General features: G+C 51.0%; 1 protein-coding gene across 1 annotated transcript in view; it reads right to left on the bottom strand.

The window, feature by feature from the left end:
• Nucleotides 1-22,278, bottom strand: part of BIN1 (bridging integrator 1) — a 148,547-nt gene that overhangs the window by 35,639 nt on the left and 90,630 nt on the right. The window contains exons 6-10 of the mRNA XM_077829796.1: nucleotides 20,650-20,757; nucleotides 17,987-18,079; nucleotides 12,351-12,436; nucleotides 10,067-10,142; nucleotides 8,238-8,320 (exon numbers count right to left, since the gene is read on the bottom strand). Coding sequence (XP_077685922.1) covers nucleotides 8,238-8,320; nucleotides 10,067-10,142; nucleotides 12,351-12,436; nucleotides 17,987-18,079; nucleotides 20,650-20,757 — 446 coding nt within the window. The remainder of the gene's footprint in view (nucleotides 1-8,237; nucleotides 8,321-10,066; nucleotides 10,143-12,350; nucleotides 12,437-17,986; nucleotides 18,080-20,649; nucleotides 20,758-22,278) is intronic.

The following is a 22,278-nucleotide window of genomic DNA, read 5'->3' as shown; positions in this document are numbered from 1 at the left end:
GCCACTTGAGCTAACAAAGAAACGGACAGCAGTAGCAGGTGGTCATCCTCTGTGGGGACCAGCACAAGAGGGGGACGAGACCTTTGCCAGAAGGTTTCACAGATACTTGCTGACAGCAGAAGAGGTCAGGTCTGCTGAGAGGTCAGGAGTCTTGCGCTCCATCCCAGGCTCTCAAGGGCAGTGTGTTCTAGCGGACAAAGACTCACAGAATTGTAGAAGATCAGGGTTGGAAGAGACTTCAGGAGGTCATCTAGTCCAACCCCCTGCTCAAAGCAGGGCCAACACTGGTTCTGCTCAAAGCAGGACCAACACTCAGCTGCCCAATTCCCCAAGCTTGACCCTTTCTACCCTGTCACGTCCCATCTGTCCCTATCCTGGTATTGTCTGTTCCCCACCCGGCTCCCAGTCCCATTCTCCATACCTAGCCAGTCCCGCTTGCCCCTCCTCAGGCTGCTCAGGCTTGTCCCAGTCTTCTTGCCTTGCCAGTCCCAGCCTCGCCCTACAGACTCACAGTCCCTGTTCCAGTGTCCCACCATAACTCCCAGTCCCAGTTATTCCGCCCCCCCCGATTCCAATCCTAGTCCTTTTTGCCTTTCCCAGTCCCCCCCCTTAGCTCCTTGTCCCAGGCTCCTTGCCCATCCAGTCACAGTTTCCCCTTCCTGACTTCTCATCCTACCTGTCACTTCCCCCGCCTCAACCTCTAGTCCCTATCCCCATTGGCTCCAGGCTCAGTCTCCCCCAGGCTCCTTGTCCAATCTCAGTCTCGGCCCCCACCCACTGGCTCCCAGCTCCCCACCCCCACCATCTCCACCCTGGCTCTCAGTCCCAGTCTCCCCTCCGACTCCCAGTTTCCCTCCCCCACCCCACCATCTTCCAATTCCAGCTTTCCCTTCCTCTCAGGCGCCTTGTCCCAATCTACTCCCCCTGCATGGGCCAAACACATTTCCTCCTAGCCTCGTTCTCAGAAATAGCTGAACCCTTTTCGGCTGAAATTATCAAAATCAATTCAGCTTGAGGCAGACACTTGGCGTGGAAGATTTCAACCCAAACAGTTAAAGTATGGCAATGTTATAAGCAACTGAAAACAGGGTCTTATAATGGGAAGTGTCGGGCAACCTTAGTAAGGGACAGTACTACCAGCCCCACCTATAAAGAAAAAGAGAAAATGCAATGGTGTTTAAGAGGCAGCTCTTCTGTTACATAACTAAAGCCAGCAGACACATGTCTTGTAGGGAAAAGGCATGGTCGCTCCACTGTGGCATGAAACACTGAGGACAGCCACCTGGTCCATAACACAGTACACTCTAAAACCTGGATTAGACCCAGTCTAAAACCAGATGGGACTCAGAACCTCAGTCCCCATCCCATCAGGCAACAATGCACTCCCTGTATGTCCACTTGAAACAGAAATGCACTACGGTACCCATGTTCTGGTGGTAGTCATTGGCCAACAGTGGCAAGTAGATGCTCACACCCTCGGAGGATGCACTATGGTCTCATGCTTACATACAAAGTCTTGCGACAGGGTGGAGCAAGAACCAAGAGGCATTTAAATATTTCTCTCCATTCAAAGCAAGCATCAGCCTTTGAGCCCCCGATCCCACCTCGTTCCCCAACCTCACAGAGACGCCACCCAAGAAGCAGTCACTCCACGCTCTCATGCGGATTACAGGTTTCTAATGACGTTCACATCAGCAGCATGACAACAAGATGCAAAAAAACCCAACAGCTTTCTATGTCGACAGCTCTCACCCTGTGCGTGATATGGACCTGGAGAAGAAGCGGGTGCTTGTTGGGAGGAAACCAGGAATGGGTCACAAGCATGCATCCAACCCTCCTGCTCTTCAACTTGAATGGATTTGCCTACTGGGTCCTCCTCAGATGTCCCTTAAACTACTGCAGTGTGGCCGGTGCGAAGGATTGTGGGACACAGCTGAGGAGTGACTAAGTGGGGAGGTGCTAGGAGGGAAGAGGCTGAGAACTTCTTCTGTAAATCAGAGTCACAGCAACCTCAATATAAGCAGTGTGCAGCAAGCTAGTCAGTCACCTGTCAGTATCAAGTACACCACCTCCTCCCATCCTGTGATTTCTCATTTCTAGGGCACAGAGGAAGGGGCTGGCCTCACTAGGCTCCCAAGCTCCCCACCAGCTTCAGAGCGACTCGGTTAAAGCCGCATTGCTCAGGCTGACTCAGCGACTCAGTGAGAGTGCAGGGCATAGCCAGATGAGACCCAGGTTTCGAGCCTGGTCCCCAGCCTCTTGCTTCCCAAGCCGACTCCCTCCAACAGTGCCCCCTTCTGGTGATTTCGGAGTAGCACACGTAGGAAGGAAAGGATGGGATGGGCTTGCCTGGGACCAGAGCCTTGCATGGGACTGTTTAATCCTGCTCCCGTCCTGCTCTGTAATACCTGTTCCCGCCCGCCGATGCATTGTTTCTTGCATTTTTATCCCACTCCCCCAAAAACCTTAGATCCCATAAATCCTGCAAGAGACAGATTCCCCCAGGCCACAAAAAAAAAAAAAAGGTTGGTTTACACATTTATAAATGGAATTCAGGAACAACATTTACCACTAAAAGAATAAAACAAATCTCACTTAAACCATTTTGTGATTTAGTGTTTTCCTTCAAATTGCCACACTCTGGTTTTGATTACCCAACCAATCCTGCTCACAACAAAGCACATTTTACCCACTCCCGCTGTTATGGCAGCGGGTCCTGCGGGACCCCAGTCCCGCTGCAGGGCTCTGCCTGGGACTGTCTGTGCCAGAAATATGGTAATTACAGAGGAGTGTTCCAAGAGATGTTGGGGGGAGGGGGCATATAATTCAGCTGTGAGAAGAGTTGGGGATTGATTGCACACCCCTATTCCCTACCACTGGGGGGAAATGATGCATTCTTTGGTTTGATTATAAAAAGCTTTATTGCTAGAAGGAAAACATCTATCCAGGTTCCACTCTGGGATATGTAGAGAAGCTCCTTGTTCTAGGGGGCCCAAACACCCAGGGCTTCCTCCAGTCCACCAGATGTGGACAGCAAAGCCAGGGAGAATCCCGCCAGCAGGGGAGTACCCAGGGGAACAATAAACCCCCAGTCAGGCAGCCATATGGGGCCGCTTCAATCCTGCTCAGCTTCCATGAAATTCTAAATTATGGGCCAGGTGGCCTCGCGCCATTGGCATCTGGTCCTGGATTTTCCAAAAAGGAAGGAAAAACTTAAAGGAAGAGAACAGCTCTGTGTGCAGATGGGGCTCAGGGGTAGCACCGCCCTCCTTCTCCCCTCTGCTCTCATTTGTATGAGCTTTAGGCAATGCTTAATCAGCCCAGCAGTGCCAGGGCTCTCAACTGCCAGGCCCGGAGGTGCCGGGGCTCAGCCTTAGAAAGCTTTGGCACAAATTAAGCCCTGGCCTTAGGGACATACTCAGTCCCAGGATAACATTATGGGAGTTTGGCCCTGACAGTCTCAGTCTTAGTATAAAATTAAGCAAACGATGAATCTGAGCCCCAGACTCCTCCCCTTGAGGTGCGGAGAACAAGATCCTGATATGGATTGGAGTAAAGATGCCATATCTCAGGGCTCCGTGACTCTTGAAGTGGGTCATTAGTCTGAAACGGATACATCTCAAAGGGCCCGGCTAATGCCCTAGCTACAGAATAGACACCACCCAGCCAGCTGTGTGCCAACTTCCACACCCGTGTGCCTGGAGGGTCTTCAGATTCCAGTCCCGTTCACTCACTGGCATCTCTGATGACATTTCCACCAACCGTGGTACGGGCACCTGGCCCGTCAGGAACTGATGCAACCCACCAACTCATTCGCAGTCTTCAGGGGGCAGTTAATTTCAGTCCCTACCAGGGATGTGAACTGGTGCCCCATAGGTGAAAGGCTCCACACATCTAGCTGCCCCTTTCTCCTTTAGGCCCATCCCATTTCCTTCCACGCCACCTGCCTTGGGTTTAGCAGGCCCCGGACCAAAGCCCTTGGTAAGTCACGGCCATTTACCGCCAGTTGAAGCTTTTTGCTGCTCCGGGAAGGAAAATGCCAAGAGCTAATTCTGAAACCTTTTCCAACCCCAGTGTGGTTGTTTTAACTATTCCACGGCACTGCATTCTAGGAGCCAGCTGGGATTAAAATTATTTTTTCTGACTAGTCTTGGTAGAAAGTGTCAGCACAGAGTCTAAGGAACCCCCAAGCTAGGAAATGCTTCTACACAATTATGCAGCTATTCTTTTCTCCGCCTTGTGCATTCAGTCCCGCTCTTAAGTCTCCCTTTACATAGGCACCCAATTTCCTACGTGTTTCCACTTTAGTTACAACATGCATGTAGCCATCAGCTACAACCACTAGGTGGTCAGACTACTCTGTGTATTGAAACAGAAGTTACAACCATGTGCTTTTTAAAAGGCAAGAGGCTTGACTCCCCGCTGCTTCTACCTGGTGCTGTGATTTGCACCTGCGCAATGTGGTAGCATTTTGTAGCCACATTGCACTGATCCATGTTACTGGTGTCACAAGGGGCAAAGCATGGGGAATCCAGGTTCAGCCAGGAGAAGGGTCGTAGCAACTTATTTCCCCTTACGCGGGCAATAAATCAGAACACATTCAAAAGGAAAGCTCCATCTCGGGGAAAGGAGGCCTTTTTAACCATCAAAGTTGCGCCAGTTTAAATCAGCTTTTAAAACAAATCACACTTTTAGTTAAACCAGAGCAGCTCTGAACCCAGACAAAGCCTGACAGCTCGAACAGCTATGGAGTCTGAGTTTCAGGCCAGAACGGACCTCCAGATCATCCAATCTGACCTCCTGTGTGTCACAGGCCGCCAATATCTCCTAGCACCCTCCAACGAAGACCAACAACCAGAAAGGGAGCAGGGATTCAAACCAGGAATAAGAAATTATTAGGATTAGTCAGACATGCAGAAATCTCCAATGATTCCACGGGGCCAGAAACACACTGAGTCATGCAAGGAACTCCGTTCCAGTCCCCAAGTTAACACCCCCCAGGCTGTTAGAACATGGCCTTCTATTCCACTCAGACACGTCTCATAATGCTGCTCTCCATACCGATACCTGCTCATCTTCTTCTTCAGCCTGGAGAACAGTTTAGTTTTCTTTCTGGTGGGGATGGCACACAATGATTTCCATTACCGGATAGCACAGCCATGGGGGAGCAAACGTTAAGGTGCCATGCACCAATGAACCTGGTACCACAGGATGATTGTATTCAAGCCCTTTCTTCTCCTAGCATCTGGGTTTGATCTATGTGCTAGGTGGCAGAGCACAGGACAGGACTTCCTGTGCATGACAGGGACTTGCATGAGCACTGGCAGCGTTAAGAGATGTGAATTTCCCCTGGGGACTGTGGGGCAGATCTGCAGAAAGAGGCAGATGTGTAGAAAGCCAGACAGGCAGGGATCCATAAATAGTCTCATTTCACAAGTGGGCAAATGGAGGTTGGGAAGTTACAGTCCCACAGTGAGCCAGCGGAAGACCTGGGGTTAGAAGCCAGGGATCCTGACTCCCAGTTCCCCATTCTCCTCACCTGCACTGACACCAGCTTACACTGCTCCCTTCCATTTACACACTCAAAGCACACGGGAGTCACACCAAGCAGAATTCCTCACAAAGACAGCATGCTGACATAACAGGGGACCTGTCCCATCTCTCCACCCATCTAGATCCATTTCCTTTCACTCTCTCCATCTCCAGCCCCTGTCTTTGTGTATACAAATGAGGGGAATCATCTGCTCTTATTGCAGGCCATGATCTGCAATGAGAAAGGAAAGGGGCATTTCCCCAACCCCACCGGACAAGATTCCCCAGCAAGATGCTGAGGAACTACTTGGAGAGATGGAAATTCCCAATTGTGTTTCCTGCCATCTGCAAAAATTTATTGTCCCGACAAAAGTTTGACGCCATCCAACCCCATCCCTGGGTACCTGTGTGGAACAGCTCTGTTACAGGATGGGTCTGGACCCTCGGTAGAGCCCAAAAGCAATGCATCAGGAGAGAGAAGGAGAATGCTTTTCTGTTTGCAAAGATCTCCATCGCTCTGGCTCAGAGCATGTGTGGAGTGGTTCAGTGGGGCAACTGGGCATGGAGGGAAAAGATGGAGCCAAGCCCATGAGTTTCTACACGTTCAGGGTTTTCCATGTTTATTTTCCCTCCTAAGGGCATGAGCTCTTCCAGCCAGCCACGGTGCTCTGGGCTACAGCAGAGGGAGCTGGGCTGCCTCACATCCTACAGATGAAGCTGGAGGCTTGCCTGGGCCAGAATTGTACCAATGGAAAATTTGATTTTCTTGGAAGCTTTTGTTGGGGAGGCCTCGCTGCTGGCCATGAGTCACAAGTATTCATAAAAATAAACAAAACATATGTTGAGTTGTCGTTACTGCATTCCACTGGGCCAAAGTTAAAGCATCAGCTGCTTCCTCATCCCTCTCTTGTGGTTTGTGCCTTCCATCTGAGCAGACTTCAGGAGTGTGTCCCAATCATTTTGATTAACCAGGACTGGATGCCATCTGGAGGGAATCAGAGCCCCATCGCTCATGAGAGGAGATCTGCCCCGTATGACCCCATCCCAGTGGACTGGCAGGATGGAGCTGGCTGCATTAGGAAAGGGACCAGGGAAGAAGAACCCTGTACTGCTGAGGTGGAACAGCAGCTGCATTGAAGTCAATAGCAAAACTCCCATGGGACTTGAAGGTGGCCAGGATTTCATCCCTGGTGTCTTTAGAACTGTAAGGATCTCACCTGCTCCCAGCTGAGAAAGATCCAGCACACCAGAAACCCATCCTCAAGGTATGGGGATGGGCTAGGGTTTTGCAAGGTCACTGGACTCTATGGCCAAGAGCAGACCCCAAACTTCTGTGCTGGCTACATCACAGATCTCGTTGTGCTTGCTGTGGAACAATGGACAGACACTCTTCTGGAAGGGAGGGGGTAGAAAAGAAGGTCTGCTACATAGCACAGGACCCATCTACCACGGAGTAGGAAATGTTTAACACAGGAGTGCCCTATTGGGTTCATAACATCTTTTGGTAGAGGATAGAAGAGTCTGTTTCTCTTTCAGGTCCCCATGCACAATGTTGCAGTCTGGGTTGCGAAGTCTTCAGGGGGATGTCTGCTAGATGGGGAGATGGAAACCACCATCTCCACCGGAAACATTTCTACTGGTCTTAAGTTTCATGGAAGTTTGTATCAACACAGGTAAAATTTGGCCTCCTACTTAGGATAACACCTTCACCTTTAAAGTTGATGAATTGTACAAACCCACTGGTACTGGGTTTTGTGTTTGCAACAAAGGGTTAAATTGGGAGGGGAAGGAATAGGAGTCCACAGGGGTCCCCACAGCTGCTCTAACCTTTCAACAGCTGTCCAGGAGCAAGGCGCATAGGCTGAAGTTACCACTGATATCATGATAACTCCCCCATATGCGGATTTGGCATTTATGTTGCATTACTGCTCACCCAGCATGTGGGATGAGCAGCAGCTGGAAGCCAGAGGCCCACATTGCTTCATCACTCACGCATTTGGATGGGAGCCAGATACAGCCTCAGCCACAGCCCGACCTTCCCACCACCTTAACTGGAAAGGCTTGAGATTTTTCAGTTAACCAACAGATTTGCAGTTAATCAACGAGGACCAGATTCTGCTTGGACAAAAAAAGGATCCTGTGGACGCTAGCACTTTGCAGAGACTCCTGGGGCATATTAGAGGTCTGATGTTCCCTAAACACAAAGGCCAAACTCCTGTGAGGCTCGAACGGTACCCACGAGATTTGCCCGGGCAAAACTGCCATTTGCATGCACAAAATGGGTAACTGCACACAAGAGTTTGCCAACTAGAGATTTGGGTTTGGTGACCAGAGGTGGGATGGAGAGGGGGCAGTGGATAGGGGGAGATGGGACATGTTACTCTTGTCTCCGTGACTCAGAGGAGTTTTGGTCTTAGATGTATGTCTGAGGGTGAAGCCCATGATCTGGAAGTGGAACTGTCCCTCTGTGCAGCCTGACCCGCAATGAGAAGCACTGGGTGGGTCAGTTCTGCATCTTGGGCGTGGAGTGATCTATTGAGAGCCACTAGGTGACCGCCACATAGGATGAGGAAGGAGAACTGAAATCAATAGAATGCAGATAAAAATCAATTCACTCTCCCCTGTAAGAGACATTTCCACAGAGGCCTCCCACCTGTTCCTTCGACATCTGCAGGGGAAAGCGCATCGCTCCAATGGTGACTCACCTTGGCTGTGCTTTAATGGGGAAGGCGTTGCTCGAGTACTGCTTGTCTAAGTTCATCAGGACATCGTTGAGGTTTTGGTTCAACTGTAAAAAGAAGAGAACCCTAAGAAGCAGGTGGGGAACAGGCTGGCTAGCCAAGGCAGAGACCTGCATCAGGACCATGATGCCCCAGAAGAAGGCACGCTGCTGGTGAAACTGGGCCCACCTTCGTTCCAGCCCCTCCTTGGCCACCCCCTTTTAACAGAAACATAATCCGGAAGCACTAAAGTAATCCACGCATTCTTTAAAGTTCCAAACCATGAAGTGCCACCAGCACCCCCTAAGGAGCTTGTGTGTCTGATTTACCAACTACCCTGCTCAGGTCTTCTCTATTTCCTGCCTTTCTCCAACCTCCCCGATATTACCAGGGACCTCTGCATAAGCCTTGAACCTCATCTGTGTCGACACCAGAGGTTACTACTATTAAATGGCTGAGTCACAAACAAAATTACAGGCCAAAGTCACCATTTGCACTAAGATCCCACTCCATCAGTGCCAATGGTATTGCATCCTCCATGCCAGCAATTAATTTGATCCTACAGCTCTAATAAGCAGCAGATGACTTAAGGAACAAAAGGTCCTGGTTTCCTGCATGTGTCCCCAAACAACAAAAAACTGGGGAAGAGACCTGTAAAACATGACACAGGAGGAAGATTCTCTCTAAACTAGTGGTCCTCCCCCCTTTACTGCGGTCCGCCCCCCCTCACCCCTCAGGAGCCAAGGCTGGGAGTGGGGACATGGCTCCAGGGGCAGGGATGCAGACAGGGGTAAGGGAGCCAAGACTGGGGGTGCAGCTAGGGGTGGGCTGGCACCAGGAATGAAGCCCTGGCCAGAGGCCAAGGCTGGAGGGAGGCAGGGAGTGGAGCTGCGGCCGTGCCATGGTGGGTGCCATGGCCGGGCATGGGGCCAGGAAGTGGGGCCATGGCCGGGGCCGGAGCAGAGCTTGGGGCAGAGTGGGGCTAGTGGTTTGTAGCATTACTGTAGAACACTGGCATATTTTGAAAGTGTCCCTGTGAAGTATCAGCAGAACTTGATGCTAATGTTTAAATCATGCCAGCCATTTCCTCACTGTGAGTAGTTACCTCTGGGAATTTAACAACCATAATGTTGCTTGTTGCTTAGCTGCTGTATTGTTGCCCGGACTACAGATGGAGAACAAAAGTATCTGTTTTCACTTGGGCTCCCCGTCTCCTCATAAAAGATTAGCAGGATGTATAGGGAATGTATAAATCATGTGGGCAACGCACAAGCCTGGAGGACTCCGGGAGTTATTTCAAATCTGTTTAAGTTAAATGAAAACAAAAATTCTGGATGAAAGTCATTGTGTTGGCCTTGCCACTGACTACCCCTCAGACCTCTTGAGGGCCTGGCTAGGGCAGCTACAGAACAAGCATGGAGCAACTAAGCCATCTGCTCCTTGAGATACTCCTTAGGGCATTGAAGGTTTACTAGATGGCACCTTTGCTACCAGTTTATTCATTTTAGTAAGTGAAACTCTTTACCAAAAGTTTGAAGGTGCTGAATCAGACTGGCTTCATTCATTGCTTCTTTGACTCCAGGTGGGATCCACTGATTTTAGGGGGAATATGCCCCAATCAACAATACTCCCAGCTGAAACCTGTAAGATTCCCTGCAGCAACCGGATGACTATTTAAATAGGGATGTTACAACTGTAAAGCCATCAGGACAAACACTGGCTTCTTGTACAGCCCTGGGTGCATTTGCTGCACTGCACAAGCGTCTGTTAATGATAATAGCACGGCAAATGAATAAAAGGGCCAGCAACCTTACCTTGCTCATTTCTTTATGGAAGTTCTCTTCTAGGCCAGCTATACTCTGGAATGTGTTGACATAGAAACCAACACGACTGCCAAATGAAAACAGAGCAAGAGTTAGTGGATACATGTGGCTCTTCCAAGATCGGTGGACTTGATTTCCTTTGCTAACCCCTCCCCCCTACACACACACACACACACACACACACACACACAATGCATTTCACAGTTAAGCTGCTCTTTCTCACCGTCCTAACAGCAGTGTAGGTCAGGAAGTCCCCAGACAGTCCTGTGGGCTGGAGCGACTGTTTTGCTTTGCTGCCATGTGGGAGACACTAGTTACGGAATAAACCAGGCCAGTGGGGCCTGTAGGAGATGGTTGGTTCTAGCAGAAAGGGAGAAGACTTTTTGTGGCGGACCCACCCCACGCCATCCTCCAGAGTGGCACTGGTCATGGACCAACACCCCCCCATCCTCCCTTCTGGAAAAAGATGCCACAGTAACCTCTGGGGGAAAGCAAGAGGGTTGAGCAGGGAAGCCCCAGAATTAGGGCAGGCTTTAGGGGCCTGGTCCCAGACACATTCACTGGGTGACTCCCAAATCTAGTGACTTGAGTCAACCCAAGAGAAGTGCTGCCCTGCCGGCTGGGTTTTCTGCTCTGAAGAAGGGGCGCGACCCACCGTCACTTACACGTGGGGCGCGTCTCTCTGCTGACAGGGCAGAGACAGCTAGAGCTGTAGAGGGGGGCTGAGCCCTGAGAAACAGGAGCTCAGCCAGATGATGCTCTCCCAGCAATTCGGAACAGAGGACAATTAACTGGAGCAGCTTGTCACCACCCAGGTGGAGGGGCACGCATGCATACACAGCCTGGACTGCTGGGCAGTGAGGTTAGCAGGTGGCAAAGAATGACCCAACGCCCCCACGATCAGGTGTTCAGTGTGGGTGCGTGGCTCAAATGGCATTGTCACCCCTCATACAGGGTGGGTCGGTGCAGCAGATCTATCCTTCTCAGGGGAGAGATGTTGACGGAAATGTTTCATCTCCGCTAGTGACCAGCGGAGAGAGGAAGTAGAGTGGGATGGTGCAGAGGAGATAGCTGTGCTCACCTATCACAGCCGGGGAAGCCTTAGGAATAAGCTACACAGCCAGAACGCTAGAGACAGACTATAAGGCCCATCAGGATTTTGCTTTCATCCCGCTGATGCCTGCTCTCCCCTCCTCCTGTCCTCCCTCTGCCCGCACCAGCCTTGCCCCAGAGGACTCCATTTTAAAAATCAGAAATTGGGGCACTTCTGAGAGGACTTTGCCTGCACTTGACCCTGACACTCCCCTCCCCAAACATCAGCTCTCCTTCCTCATTCATCCCCTGGCCTCCACCAGGATTTCTCTGAGCTCCCCTCGTCTCTGTGGCTGCAATCCCTGTACAGCAAACGTACAATCCACTGGTCTCCCTTCACTGCCTGCCTGTTTCCCTGTGTCCAGCCTGCCCTTTGGAGCCGAGCACCATGGGGCGGCCAGCTGGGTCCCTGCTGTGCAGCAGGGTTGGAGAGTCTGGGACTCAGACGCCAGGGAAAGGACTTGCCAGCCAGAGCCACGCCTGGGGGCTCAGTGCCTAAGGGCACACTGCAAAGAAAATCCTGCGGCGCTGAGCTGGGGTCAGTTGCCTCGGGCTACGGGACTGAAAATAGCAGCGTAGATGCTCCTGGCTGGGCTAGAGTCCAGGCTGAGAAATCCAGTGAAGGGTGACGGTCTCGCAGCTCAGGCGCCAGCCTGAGTGGGAACGTCCACTCTGCTGGTTTTAGCCCCGTAGCCCAAGCCCCGCACACTCGAGTCAATTAACCTGGAGTCTGAAACTAACTGCCGTGGATTTTTCTTTGCAGTGTAGAAGAGCCCTAAATCCCCTTCCCCACTATGTCGCCAGCATATTGAAGCTCTCCCTAGGCAGATTTTCAAGACCCCTACTACCCATTGTACCACTTTGCCCCACTGAAACATGCAAAATTAATGACCCCCCGCCATGCCCTAATGTGCTATGTAATTTATGGACAGTCCCTAAAAACAACACACACTGGGTGGCTACTGTGTTCCTGGAAGATCTGGGGACGGCAGGGTCTTGGAAACAGGATGGGGGTGGTTTCTGTGAATGCTAGAAGAGGCCCCATTAGCTGGGTCACACCCAGAAATCCAGGGCAGAGGGTTACCCTCAACCCAGGCCCTCCTTCACACCGATGGGGAGCTAATCACAGTAACGACCTCCCTAAGGGGAGGATGGCCTCTGGCGGCTGTCCTCAGGCACTCACCTATTCCATAGTGAAGGCAGCTCCTCCTGCAGATCGAGGTTCATCTCCTCAAACACCTTTTGAGCTTTCACCAGCTCTTCTTCCGCCTTCACAACAGAGACGGGACAAGTCAGCACCCACCCAGCTCCACGCAGCGCAAGGCATTCGTTGCTTCCCTGGCCAGTTGGAGAGACCAGGCAAGGGAGATCCCCCGCACCACACTGGTCTCGCTGAACCCCTTTAGCGGCAGCCTGGGGTAATTCTCTGCTGAGGACAAGGGGTCTAGTTCTCCTCTCACTTACCCACCTTTTCTGGTGGTGCCACTCCCCTAATGGACTGCCGAGAGGAAAGATCAGACCCCAGTGGGGGTACCTCAGCCTAGCTCCATGGATGGCAATGGTGCTAAGCCGGTTGGACACCCCACTCCAGCTTTGAACCCCCTGTGCACAGGGAGAATCGAAGACACAGGGCTCTGCCCTGCCAGAGCAAAAACTTAAATCCGCTGATGAGGAATCCTCCGTCACGGGGGAACCCTCTACAGATGCAAAGCACCGGGGGCAGGGCGGGCACGCCCAGCGGATCCCTGCCTGGCAGAGTGCTGCTGAGCAGTGGCCAGCGTAGGAGCAAGGCTGGATTGGGCTCAGCAGGGAGATGACTGAGCAGCAAGGACAGGCTTTCACAGCCATGGAGCCACAGTCTGGAGACCGCAGCCAGGATGGCAGCTACAACCGGTGCCGACGAGCCGTGGGCCACCCATACCAGCCCAGGGAATCTAGACTCCTACACTGGGGTCTGATCAAGATTTTAACTCCAGCATCCAGACCAGCAGCCTGCTCTGCCCTTTGGCCCGCTGTCTGGGTGAATCCCCCTATCTCCCATTGCCAGCACCAAGGAGCCCATGACCAGGGCAAGAATTCTGGCATAATGCAGAGATACAAGACGCTCATGGCTCCTACGGCAAACAGCACAAGTCAGAACCAGGTACGTCCACCGCCCCACACACCTCAAGTCAGCACTGGGCATGCCCACCACCCCCTTCACCCTCCCTCCAATGCAGCAGTGGACACACCCACCACCCCCTACTCCCCTCCCAAGTCAGCACCGGGCATGCCCACCACCCCCTTCACCCTCCCTCCAATGCAGCAGTGGACACACCCACCACCCCCTACTCCCCTCCCAAGTCAGCACCGGGCACGCACCCTCTCCCCTCCAATGCAGCACCGGGCACACCCACCATCTGCGTACTGCGTGCCCCCACCCCGAGTCAGCACCGGGCACGCCCACCTCCCTAAACTCCCCCCCACCCCGAGTCAGCACCGGGCACCCCCACCACCACCCTACCCCCCTCCCCCTGTGTCAGAACTAGCCATGCCCACCACTCTACACCCACCCTAAGTCAGCACCAGGCACATCCACACCCCACTCCTCCCACCGTCCCTCTTCCTCCCTTCAAGGCCCTGTACCGTGAACGTTCCAGTTTCAATGTTTCCATTCTCTGCCTCGCCCCTGCCCACGTGGTGGGGAGAGAGAACAGCGAATCCCTGGAGTAACCACCCCACAGCACAGCCTAAACAGGAAGGCCAGCACAAGCTGCTGTTTATATTAAATACAATAGCAGGAATGTCCAATGCCACAGGGCTCTCCAGCCTGTGTGCAAATCCAGCCCCCACAGGGGCCCACTCTCTCTGCCTTCCTATTGCCACAGGAACCTTCGGAACCGGAGGCTGGCTTCCTGCCCCTTCCAAGAGACAAGGGACAGACATCACCAGGAGAAGGAGATCTGATCTGATCTGCTCTGCAATGGGGTTAATAGAGGAAACCCGGCTTTAGGCAGCATTGGGCTCTCCGTCTCAAGGACGGGCATGCACACAAACCAGATTAATGGGGGAGCAGTCAGGAAAGGAGACATACTGGCCTGCTATGTGGCAGACCCAGGTCCGATTTCTGGTCTCCTGCTTCCCTGGCCAGGGGGAACTAGCAGAGGAAGGGCTCAGGGTCTCTCAGTCTAGCCCCCACCCAACTTTCAGAAGTCACCAGCCCTCAGCAGAAGCCTGGAGTGATGTCCTCCGTGCTCAAGGTCAGAGAACAAGGGGTTCCTGCTGGGTACTGGAAGAAATGCCCATCTTGGCCTGTCTGTGAAATGGTGGGTCTCTAACAGAGATATGGAGCCACTCCAAGGAAGGCACAGAGCAACGGAAGTGACACCTGTCTTTCTTGCGCACTGGCATTTAGACAAGCCCACCATTTACTGTGGGCTTGCAAAAAATGAACCCCCTCCTAAACAGAGATGCCGCTTTATGCAATGCAGGAGGGCAGAGGACAGGATCAGGAGGGTCTCTTCTGGCCTTGACATCTATCAGGGATCCAGATCCATTCACTCAAAAGGAAAAACAAGTGAAGTCACCTTTTAAATGTGTCCCCTTTCATTTCCACACCAGGCTTGAACCGTAGTCAGGAGTTCAAATCCCCAGAGGCGAAGATCCCCATTAAACGCTGTTTGTTTTTCAGTAGCCCCATTGCACAATGAAGGAAATGACATGGTCCCTCCCTCAGGTTTATCCGTTCTCCAGGCCGAAGGACACAAAGCAATCCTGAGCGGATCTGCGAGTATTGGGACAGCCCAAAGCACAGCCACTAAAAGCCCGCAGGCAGCGTTCACTCTAGAAACGTGAGGGAAGAGGGATCCATGCAGCTCAGAGCTATGGCTAGGGCTCTGTTGTGGATATTCAAATCCCTTTGCTGTTCCCAGTGATAGAGCTAGATTCATTTCTCTCGTGCTCTGGCCAAGCCAATGGCATATGGTCCCCGGGATCCAGTGCTATGCAGAATTTATTTTGGTTGGATACAGCAGGCCTGATTCTGTGCAGTGCTGAGCGTCTCCTCACAACTGTCCTCAACTCCCACTGCCATCAGTTCCACTGTTATCCCCATGTTACAGGTAGGGAAGAGAGGGAACATCTACACTGCACTCTATGGGCCAGACTGAGTCAGGTTTGAGCCCGAGCCCAGCTTCCGTCCACACACATCTCAGTCTGACTTGGGTCAGTAAGCACTCAGGGCCTGGATTCTAGGACCCTGATAGGGGGGTGGGTCAGAGTCCAAGTCCCGCTGAGAGGCAGGTCCAAGCCCTGTCATTTTGCAGTGTGGAGGCAGCTCAAGCTGCAGACCCGAGTCAGAAGGTCTGTGCAGTGTAGTATAGACATGTTTGCACAGCTGCGAGACCCCAGTGCAGCAATTGTAAACCCAGACTTACAATGCAGTATGGATGCTTAAGCACAGGCTTGGAAACACGGAGTCCACAAGCCCGGGTCCCGCATACCCAGGCTAATGTGCAGTGGGTAGAGAGTCCAAGGCACAGATGTTCAAAGGTATTTAGGCACCTCTCTCTCACTGAACTCCCATTTTGACTTCTGCATGCAGGCTCTGGGCCTAAGTGACTTGCCCAAGGCAACACAGGAAGCAGTGTCAGAGCAGAAAACTAAACCCAGGTCTCCCAAGTCCCAGGCTAGATTCTAACCCATAGGCCATCCTTCCTCTCTGGGGAACCAGAAGGGCACACCGCTCAGTTAGCTGGTTACTCACTGGCTGATGGGACAGACCACCAGAAACACTGTTCTGCTGGAGCTACAGATCACCAAGGACACTGCAGCTTAGACAGAAGTCAGCGTTTCAGTGGAGCTAAGAAGCAGCAGGAATTTGCTGCTCTAAGCGGTTTCCTTTTTGTTCCAAATGGGAGAGAGTCACCAGAATGCTACAGTGTAACTCGCTTACACCCCCTAAGAGGAAACCTCCCGAGCGTTCACAAGAAACTCCCACTATTTTCTATCTGTTAAAGGCCAGGCGGGTTGGTTATTTGAAAGGTTAATTGCCAACTCATCTTTATATTAGAAATCAAAAGGGCTTGCTCAGTCTTAGTCTCCCCACAAAAACAGAGCAGACAATTAGGGAGATTGTGACATAACACGAGACTGAAAGATGAGCAATTGGCAGGAGAAGGGATTTTTACTCAGGCTGTTTAAGGTTCTGGGTTTGATAGCTTTACGCTGACTCCTTTGATTATGGGCTGAGAAACTCCCCTCTCCAGTTGTGTAGCCTCCAAAGAAGCTTCCAGCAAATCCTCTTTTCCCTGCTATTTCTCAGCAGAAAAACAAGCCTAAAGAAACCTTCCAGGCCTTTAGACATCACCAAGAAGCAAAAAATGTGTACAATTTTTCCTCCTTTGCAATTGCCCTAAAGGTGACCTACAATCTTCTCCATTAGCCAATGCTCAGTTTATGTGGCATTCCAGCATTTTTATTGGCCAGTATCCTATCAGTACAATCAGAAATCGGCTGTGAAAGCTCCCAGGTATTTTGAAGCGTAGCCTGTCATAGGTAAACAGTGATTCATTCACTGATCAGGAATGTGAGGGAGCAATTGAATGAAAGCAGATGAGATCACTAGGAATGTATGAGTAGGTATGTGGGTTTCTCGGAATCAGAACAATGACTTAATGTCCTCCTCCCATTCAGAGTATTCGTTTTCATTCCTCCCTAGCACAGTCCTCTTGTCTGTCTGCTCCTACTGTAGGTCCTTGAGATTCAGATGCTCAAAAGGTACTTAGGAAATGTTTTAAATGGAAGTTAGGTGCCTACAGACCTTTGAGGATCTGGGTCTGAGTATTTCCATGAAACAGTCACCATGGAAGATTCCACCACGAAGGCAAGTTTCTCCTTCCCACTCCCCAAGCAAGGAGTGGAACAAATAATCCCATTTCAATAACTATAGTTTCATTGACCTCACTTACTGAACTCCTTCCCTGTAGGATCTCAAACCTAAATAATACCTGGAAAAACCCTGCTTTCAGGCAGCCCCAGGGCCTGCAACTTGACGGTGTTCAGTCTAGTGCTGGATGTACCTCTTGCATCCCTTTCTAATCCAAACCAGACTGGACCTCTGAGTCCTTGGAAGATTCTCTCAGCACTTGTTCTATAAATGAATAATTTCAAATCTGCATTTTTGGATCTCACCCTGGGAAAGTTTTGCAACTAATTTGTACAAATGTATAAACCACTTCTGCTTTTTGCTGTGATATTTTGCATCCAGCTTTACTGAATGGCAGAAATTCACAAGGCATCTTCTTAAGGTTTCTATTTTTAACCATAAAATCTGCTTCTCATTTAGAAAAAAAGCTACTAGAGGAACTGGATGGGATCTTTTGTCCCAGCCCCATTCTATACCCCTTGCCCCAGTGTTCACTTCATGGGGTAAAGCCAGTGGCAGATTAATGCATGGGCCTATGGGATCCGTGCCCAGGGACGCTGGCCAATTTGGGGACCCCTGCAGGAGCACTGAGGAGCAGCGGTTGCAGCCCCATTGAAAGGAAGGTATGGGGGAGCCCAAATGTTTTGTGCCCAGGGCCCCAGTAAATCTTAATCCGCCTCTGGGCAAAGCATAATAGAGTTTTACTGGAAAAATCAACTGATCAAACCTACCCCAGATGTAATTTCACTTAAGGTCACTGGTGTTAGAGCAGGAAGAAATCTGGCCCCTGAACAACAAGGACACACTTTATGGAGAGCCTAGAGTGAATGCTGCCTGGAAATTAAATGCACATTACGGGACTAGAGCCCAAAATAGCACATGCAGGAGTTAGAGCCAGGAAGGTAGGCAATCACCTGATTTCGGAGCAGATTAGTTTGAGCAACGAGATGAGCTTGTAGTTTTCCTTGGCACCACTGTGGCGCAGCTTTCTCAAGCAGCGAGACAGGCTGCGTGGGGGAGCGTTTTCAAAGGAAAGAGAAAACAAAAATGAGAGAGAGAGAGACAGACATCTGTTTAGAAAACAAAATCACAAAAGTGAGAGCACTACAGGCTGGGCCAACCCAACACCACCAAGGCAAGAGACACAGCATCCAGGGGACAATCAGTTACGAATCCTTCAAAGCATACCAAGTGTAGCGGTAATTAATGCTGCGATCTGGAGACAGAGGGCACCCGGGCTGGGAGACTGTTCACCAGCAGCCCAGCTGCAAAGAGCAACAGACAAGAATGGTTAGTGACTTAGCACAAAAATGCCACGTGTTGAGTTTCCTCCGACTGCCTTCAAGGAGATCAGGATTAATTCAACGTCACTCTCATCCACATGCAATTATTTAAAGTCCACAGCACTCATTTTAATGGAGTGTTGTCAATTAAGCAGTAAGTGGCAGGATTCCTAAGGGGTGTGTGCACATGTGTTATAAGAAGTGAGGGTGGGGGAGGAAGGATAAGTCCAAAAGAATTCATGATGCTGTTGGTGGTGTTCTAATATCATGAGAAAACACCAGTTAGCGCCCAGTATTTGCTCTACACTGTAACAACAACAAGACTTTCCATAGATGTCAAAGCAGTTTACAAAGGCAGGTAAGTAGCATTATTCCTATTTACCAGACAGGGTAACTGAGGGAGAGAGGGCTGAAGGGCCAGACCAAGCCCACTGCAGTGACTGGAAAAGCCCCCGTTGACTAATTGCTTTGTCCAAGCGACCCAGAGGCAGCATCCGAAACAGAACCCTGGGTTCTGTCCTTTGGTCCACGTTGTTCATCGACCTTATCTATTAATCTGTCAACAACCAGTCATCTGTCACAGAGCGTCAGCACATGAGCAGTCTGGGGGAGACCAGTGAGCGTAGCAAAGATAGAGTAGTCTAGTTTTCCCAGACTTGAAAATACCAGAGCCAGAGGCCTCAGGTTCCTATGTTCATATATGAATCACCGCAGCAAGTTTTAAAATCGCCAATTAACACCACCACCCTTAAATGAAAGATTGCACCTCCCCACCCCCAGGAAAATTCCCTTCTTACTTCTGCATGCTTAAAGAGAAAAGCCAGTGGAAAGTTCTGTTAATTGAGCCATTTGACTGGCTGACCAGCCTTATGTATTGAATGAGGGACATTGGTTTTTTCCATACCTGATGCAATGATTCTGGTTCCTAAAGTCACCTTCAATTTTGTTCCCTGGTTTTGCATATCCATAGTGCAAGCAATGATAAAGAGATGAGTAAAGACTGAGGGCTTAAAATAAAGTGCAAAAGCAGCACTCAGAAGGCAGATGAGCCATTAGGTCCCAGACATACAGAATCACGGTTAACTTTTCCAGAGCTAGTTAGAGCAACATCATCTTCCAGGACCATTGGTGTATTTTGAGATAGAAGCATTTGGTGATTGTTAATTGAACTTTTTGCGTCTCTCCCGATTCAGGAGGGGCGGGGGGGAGAAGAGAGAAAATATAGAAATGTCTCCCGCCTCTCTTCTTCCACCATCCCTAGCTCCCACCCAGCTCATCCCTCCCCTAGACTAGGACTTAAGGTGTGCTGTTAGCATGTTCTGGCTAACACCTTGGAAAAGTCTAGCGTAGACCAGGCAGACTTGGATGAAATCTTGTCTCCACTGAAGTCAGTGGCAAAATTCCCCATTGACATCAATGGAGGCAGAATTTCACCCACTGCCTTTAGTATGTGCTCACAGGGGGGTGCCGAGGCTAGTATTCAACCATCTTAGCACATGTTCAAGTCTACTTTGTCTTGTCCACACTAGATGTTTCAAACAGGATAGCATCACACGTTAATTCCTAGTCACGACAGGGCCCAAGTGATCACGGAGGGCGTAGTTTCAGAAAGACTGAAGGGTATTCAGACAACCTAATTGCCAGTTTTGCTTTGACCGTAGCACCTTCCAGTCTGAAAGAGCAAAAGCTGTTCAGGGGACGATTTATTCAGCAGGAATTAACGGAGCAGAGGCTCTGAACAGGTCACAGCCGTGCCCACGCTGAAAGTGCCAGGTAGTCCCTCCCAGCAAACACTGCTATAGCACTGTTGATCAGAATACTCTGCAGACTTACTGAATTCAGGGCACAGCAGCCAACCACTTACTTATTCTCATCACCATTTTACAGATGGGGAAACTGAGGCATGCGGGTATCCAGGGTCAGAGAAGGAAATAGAATCCCCTCCTGCCTCCCAGTTCCTAGCTGGCACCGTAAGGCCATTCCTCCTCTCTCACTCAGGCTTCTGTGATCACCAAAACCATGTACCCCTGAAATCTGTACCAGGTACACTGCACAGAAGATCAGCGTCAGTGCACTAACACACCTTCAGAGCCTTCTCCTAAAGTTTATATTTGGGGAATAAAACTAAATGGATGGGTGTGACTCTGCCAAAGAGAAAACACTCTGGCTGGATCATTGCATGACAGTTCTCTAAACAGAAAGCACCTGGGAACGATGAGTCAACATGTTAAAACTTCCTAAACAAGCAGTTATTAAAAACAATAAATGAAAGCAGGGCCCGCCCTTTGCTTTACCTTGGCAATTTTTGTTTCGTCTTTCTTCTTTGCGGTTTGTAGGGATTCAAAATGGTGTCTGGCGCTGTCGTAATCCACAAGCTTCCTCCCTCGCTTAGCGATCCGAGACTGAGAGAGAGAGAGAAACACCAGCTATGAACAGCCAGAGCCATGAAGTTCAGTCCCTTGTCAGCTGAACTCCACAATTAAACCCCTCCTCAATTTACTCACTTAATGAGGTGTAAGGATTGGCCTTTCTGGGATTGGGCTAGCTGGAACCCCCCTGTTGCTTCTGGGGTTCAGACCTCATAATAGGTCACCCCCTTCAGAAGGTCTCTGCCCCTGGCAGCATTTCCCCGGCATCAGGGAAATGTCTCTCTGCATCGCCCTTCTCCATTATCTGTGACGCACCAACAGCGGTGGACATGAAGCAAAGATGGCCTCCAACCCAGAGCCCAATCCTGTGATTGGATCTTTTAGCACAGAGCCCTCCGCCTGGACAAAGCCCTCCGTTTTGAAAGCCAAGGTTACACATTTCCTCCCGAGCGTGCAATGCTGTTTGTGAACAACTACAACCCACACTCAGTGCCATGCAGGCCCCTTCGTGCCACACCAGTTGGAGTTCTTTGTAAATTAAACTTTCTGAGCAGCTCTGGGTGGAGCCACTGGGCTTCTCAATGAATTCAGCCACAGTAAAACCCACACACATTTCAAATGCGCAGCCCCATGATTCTGCTCTCCCACAGGATCCTGATCCAAAGCTCCTCAAGATGACTGGAAGGGCTCCCCTCGGGTTTGGATCAGGCTCTCATTCAATATCCTTCTAGAACAGCTGGGTAAAAACTTTTCTGATGGGTAAAAACAAGGATTCTAAGATGCTCCTTTGCAATAAAAACAGCCTGATCTTTGAGTCAATATTGAAATAACTACCAAAAAAACGAGAAAGAAAAAAGAAACCAAGCAGAGACAGGCCCAGTTTCTGTTCGAATTAGAACTATCCTAAGCTTCCAGAGCCACAGTACTGGTTCATCCCCCTTTCTGGTCATTGCATCCTTTAGAACAGTGGTTTTCAAACCGTGGGTCGCAACCCAGAACTGGGTCATGGTGGCTCTGGTCAGCACTGCCGACCGGGCTGTTAAAAGTCCCATCGGCTGTGCTGCCCAGCTAAGGCAGGCTAGTGCTCACCTGTTCCAACACCACACTGTGCCCCGGAAGCAGGTTTGGCTCCTAGGCAGGGGAGCCACGAGGACTGGCTCCGCACTCCCATTGGCCGACTCCTGGCCAATGGGAGCTGGGGTGGGACGGTGCCTGTGGGCGAGCGCCATGTGGAGCCGCTTGCATGCCTCCGCCTAGGAGCAGGACCTGCTGCCGGCTGCTTCCAGGACGTAGCGTGGTCCGTGGTACCAGGACAGGCGGGAAGCTTGCCTCTGCACCCCAGCTGCGCCGCGGACCGGGAGCCGCTGGAGGTAAGCCCGTGCCCCAATCCCCTGCCCCAGCCCTGAGACGCCCAAACCCGGAGCCCCTTCCTGCACCCGAAACCCCTCATCCCCAGCCCCACCTTAGAGCCTGCACCCCAAGCCCAGAGCCCTGACCCCCTCCTGCACCCCAACCCCCTGCCCCAGTCCAGAGTCCCCTTCCACTCCCTGAGTC

The sequence above is a fragment of the Eretmochelys imbricata genome, chromosome 11 (assembly GCF_965152235.1).
Source record: "Eretmochelys imbricata isolate rEreImb1 chromosome 11, rEreImb1.hap1, whole genome shotgun sequence".
NCBI classification, from domain to species: domain Eukaryota; kingdom Metazoa; phylum Chordata; order Testudines; family Cheloniidae; genus Eretmochelys; species Eretmochelys imbricata.
Note: the sequence above shows the minus strand (reverse complement) of the source record. Positions and strands in the feature narration are given on the sequence as shown.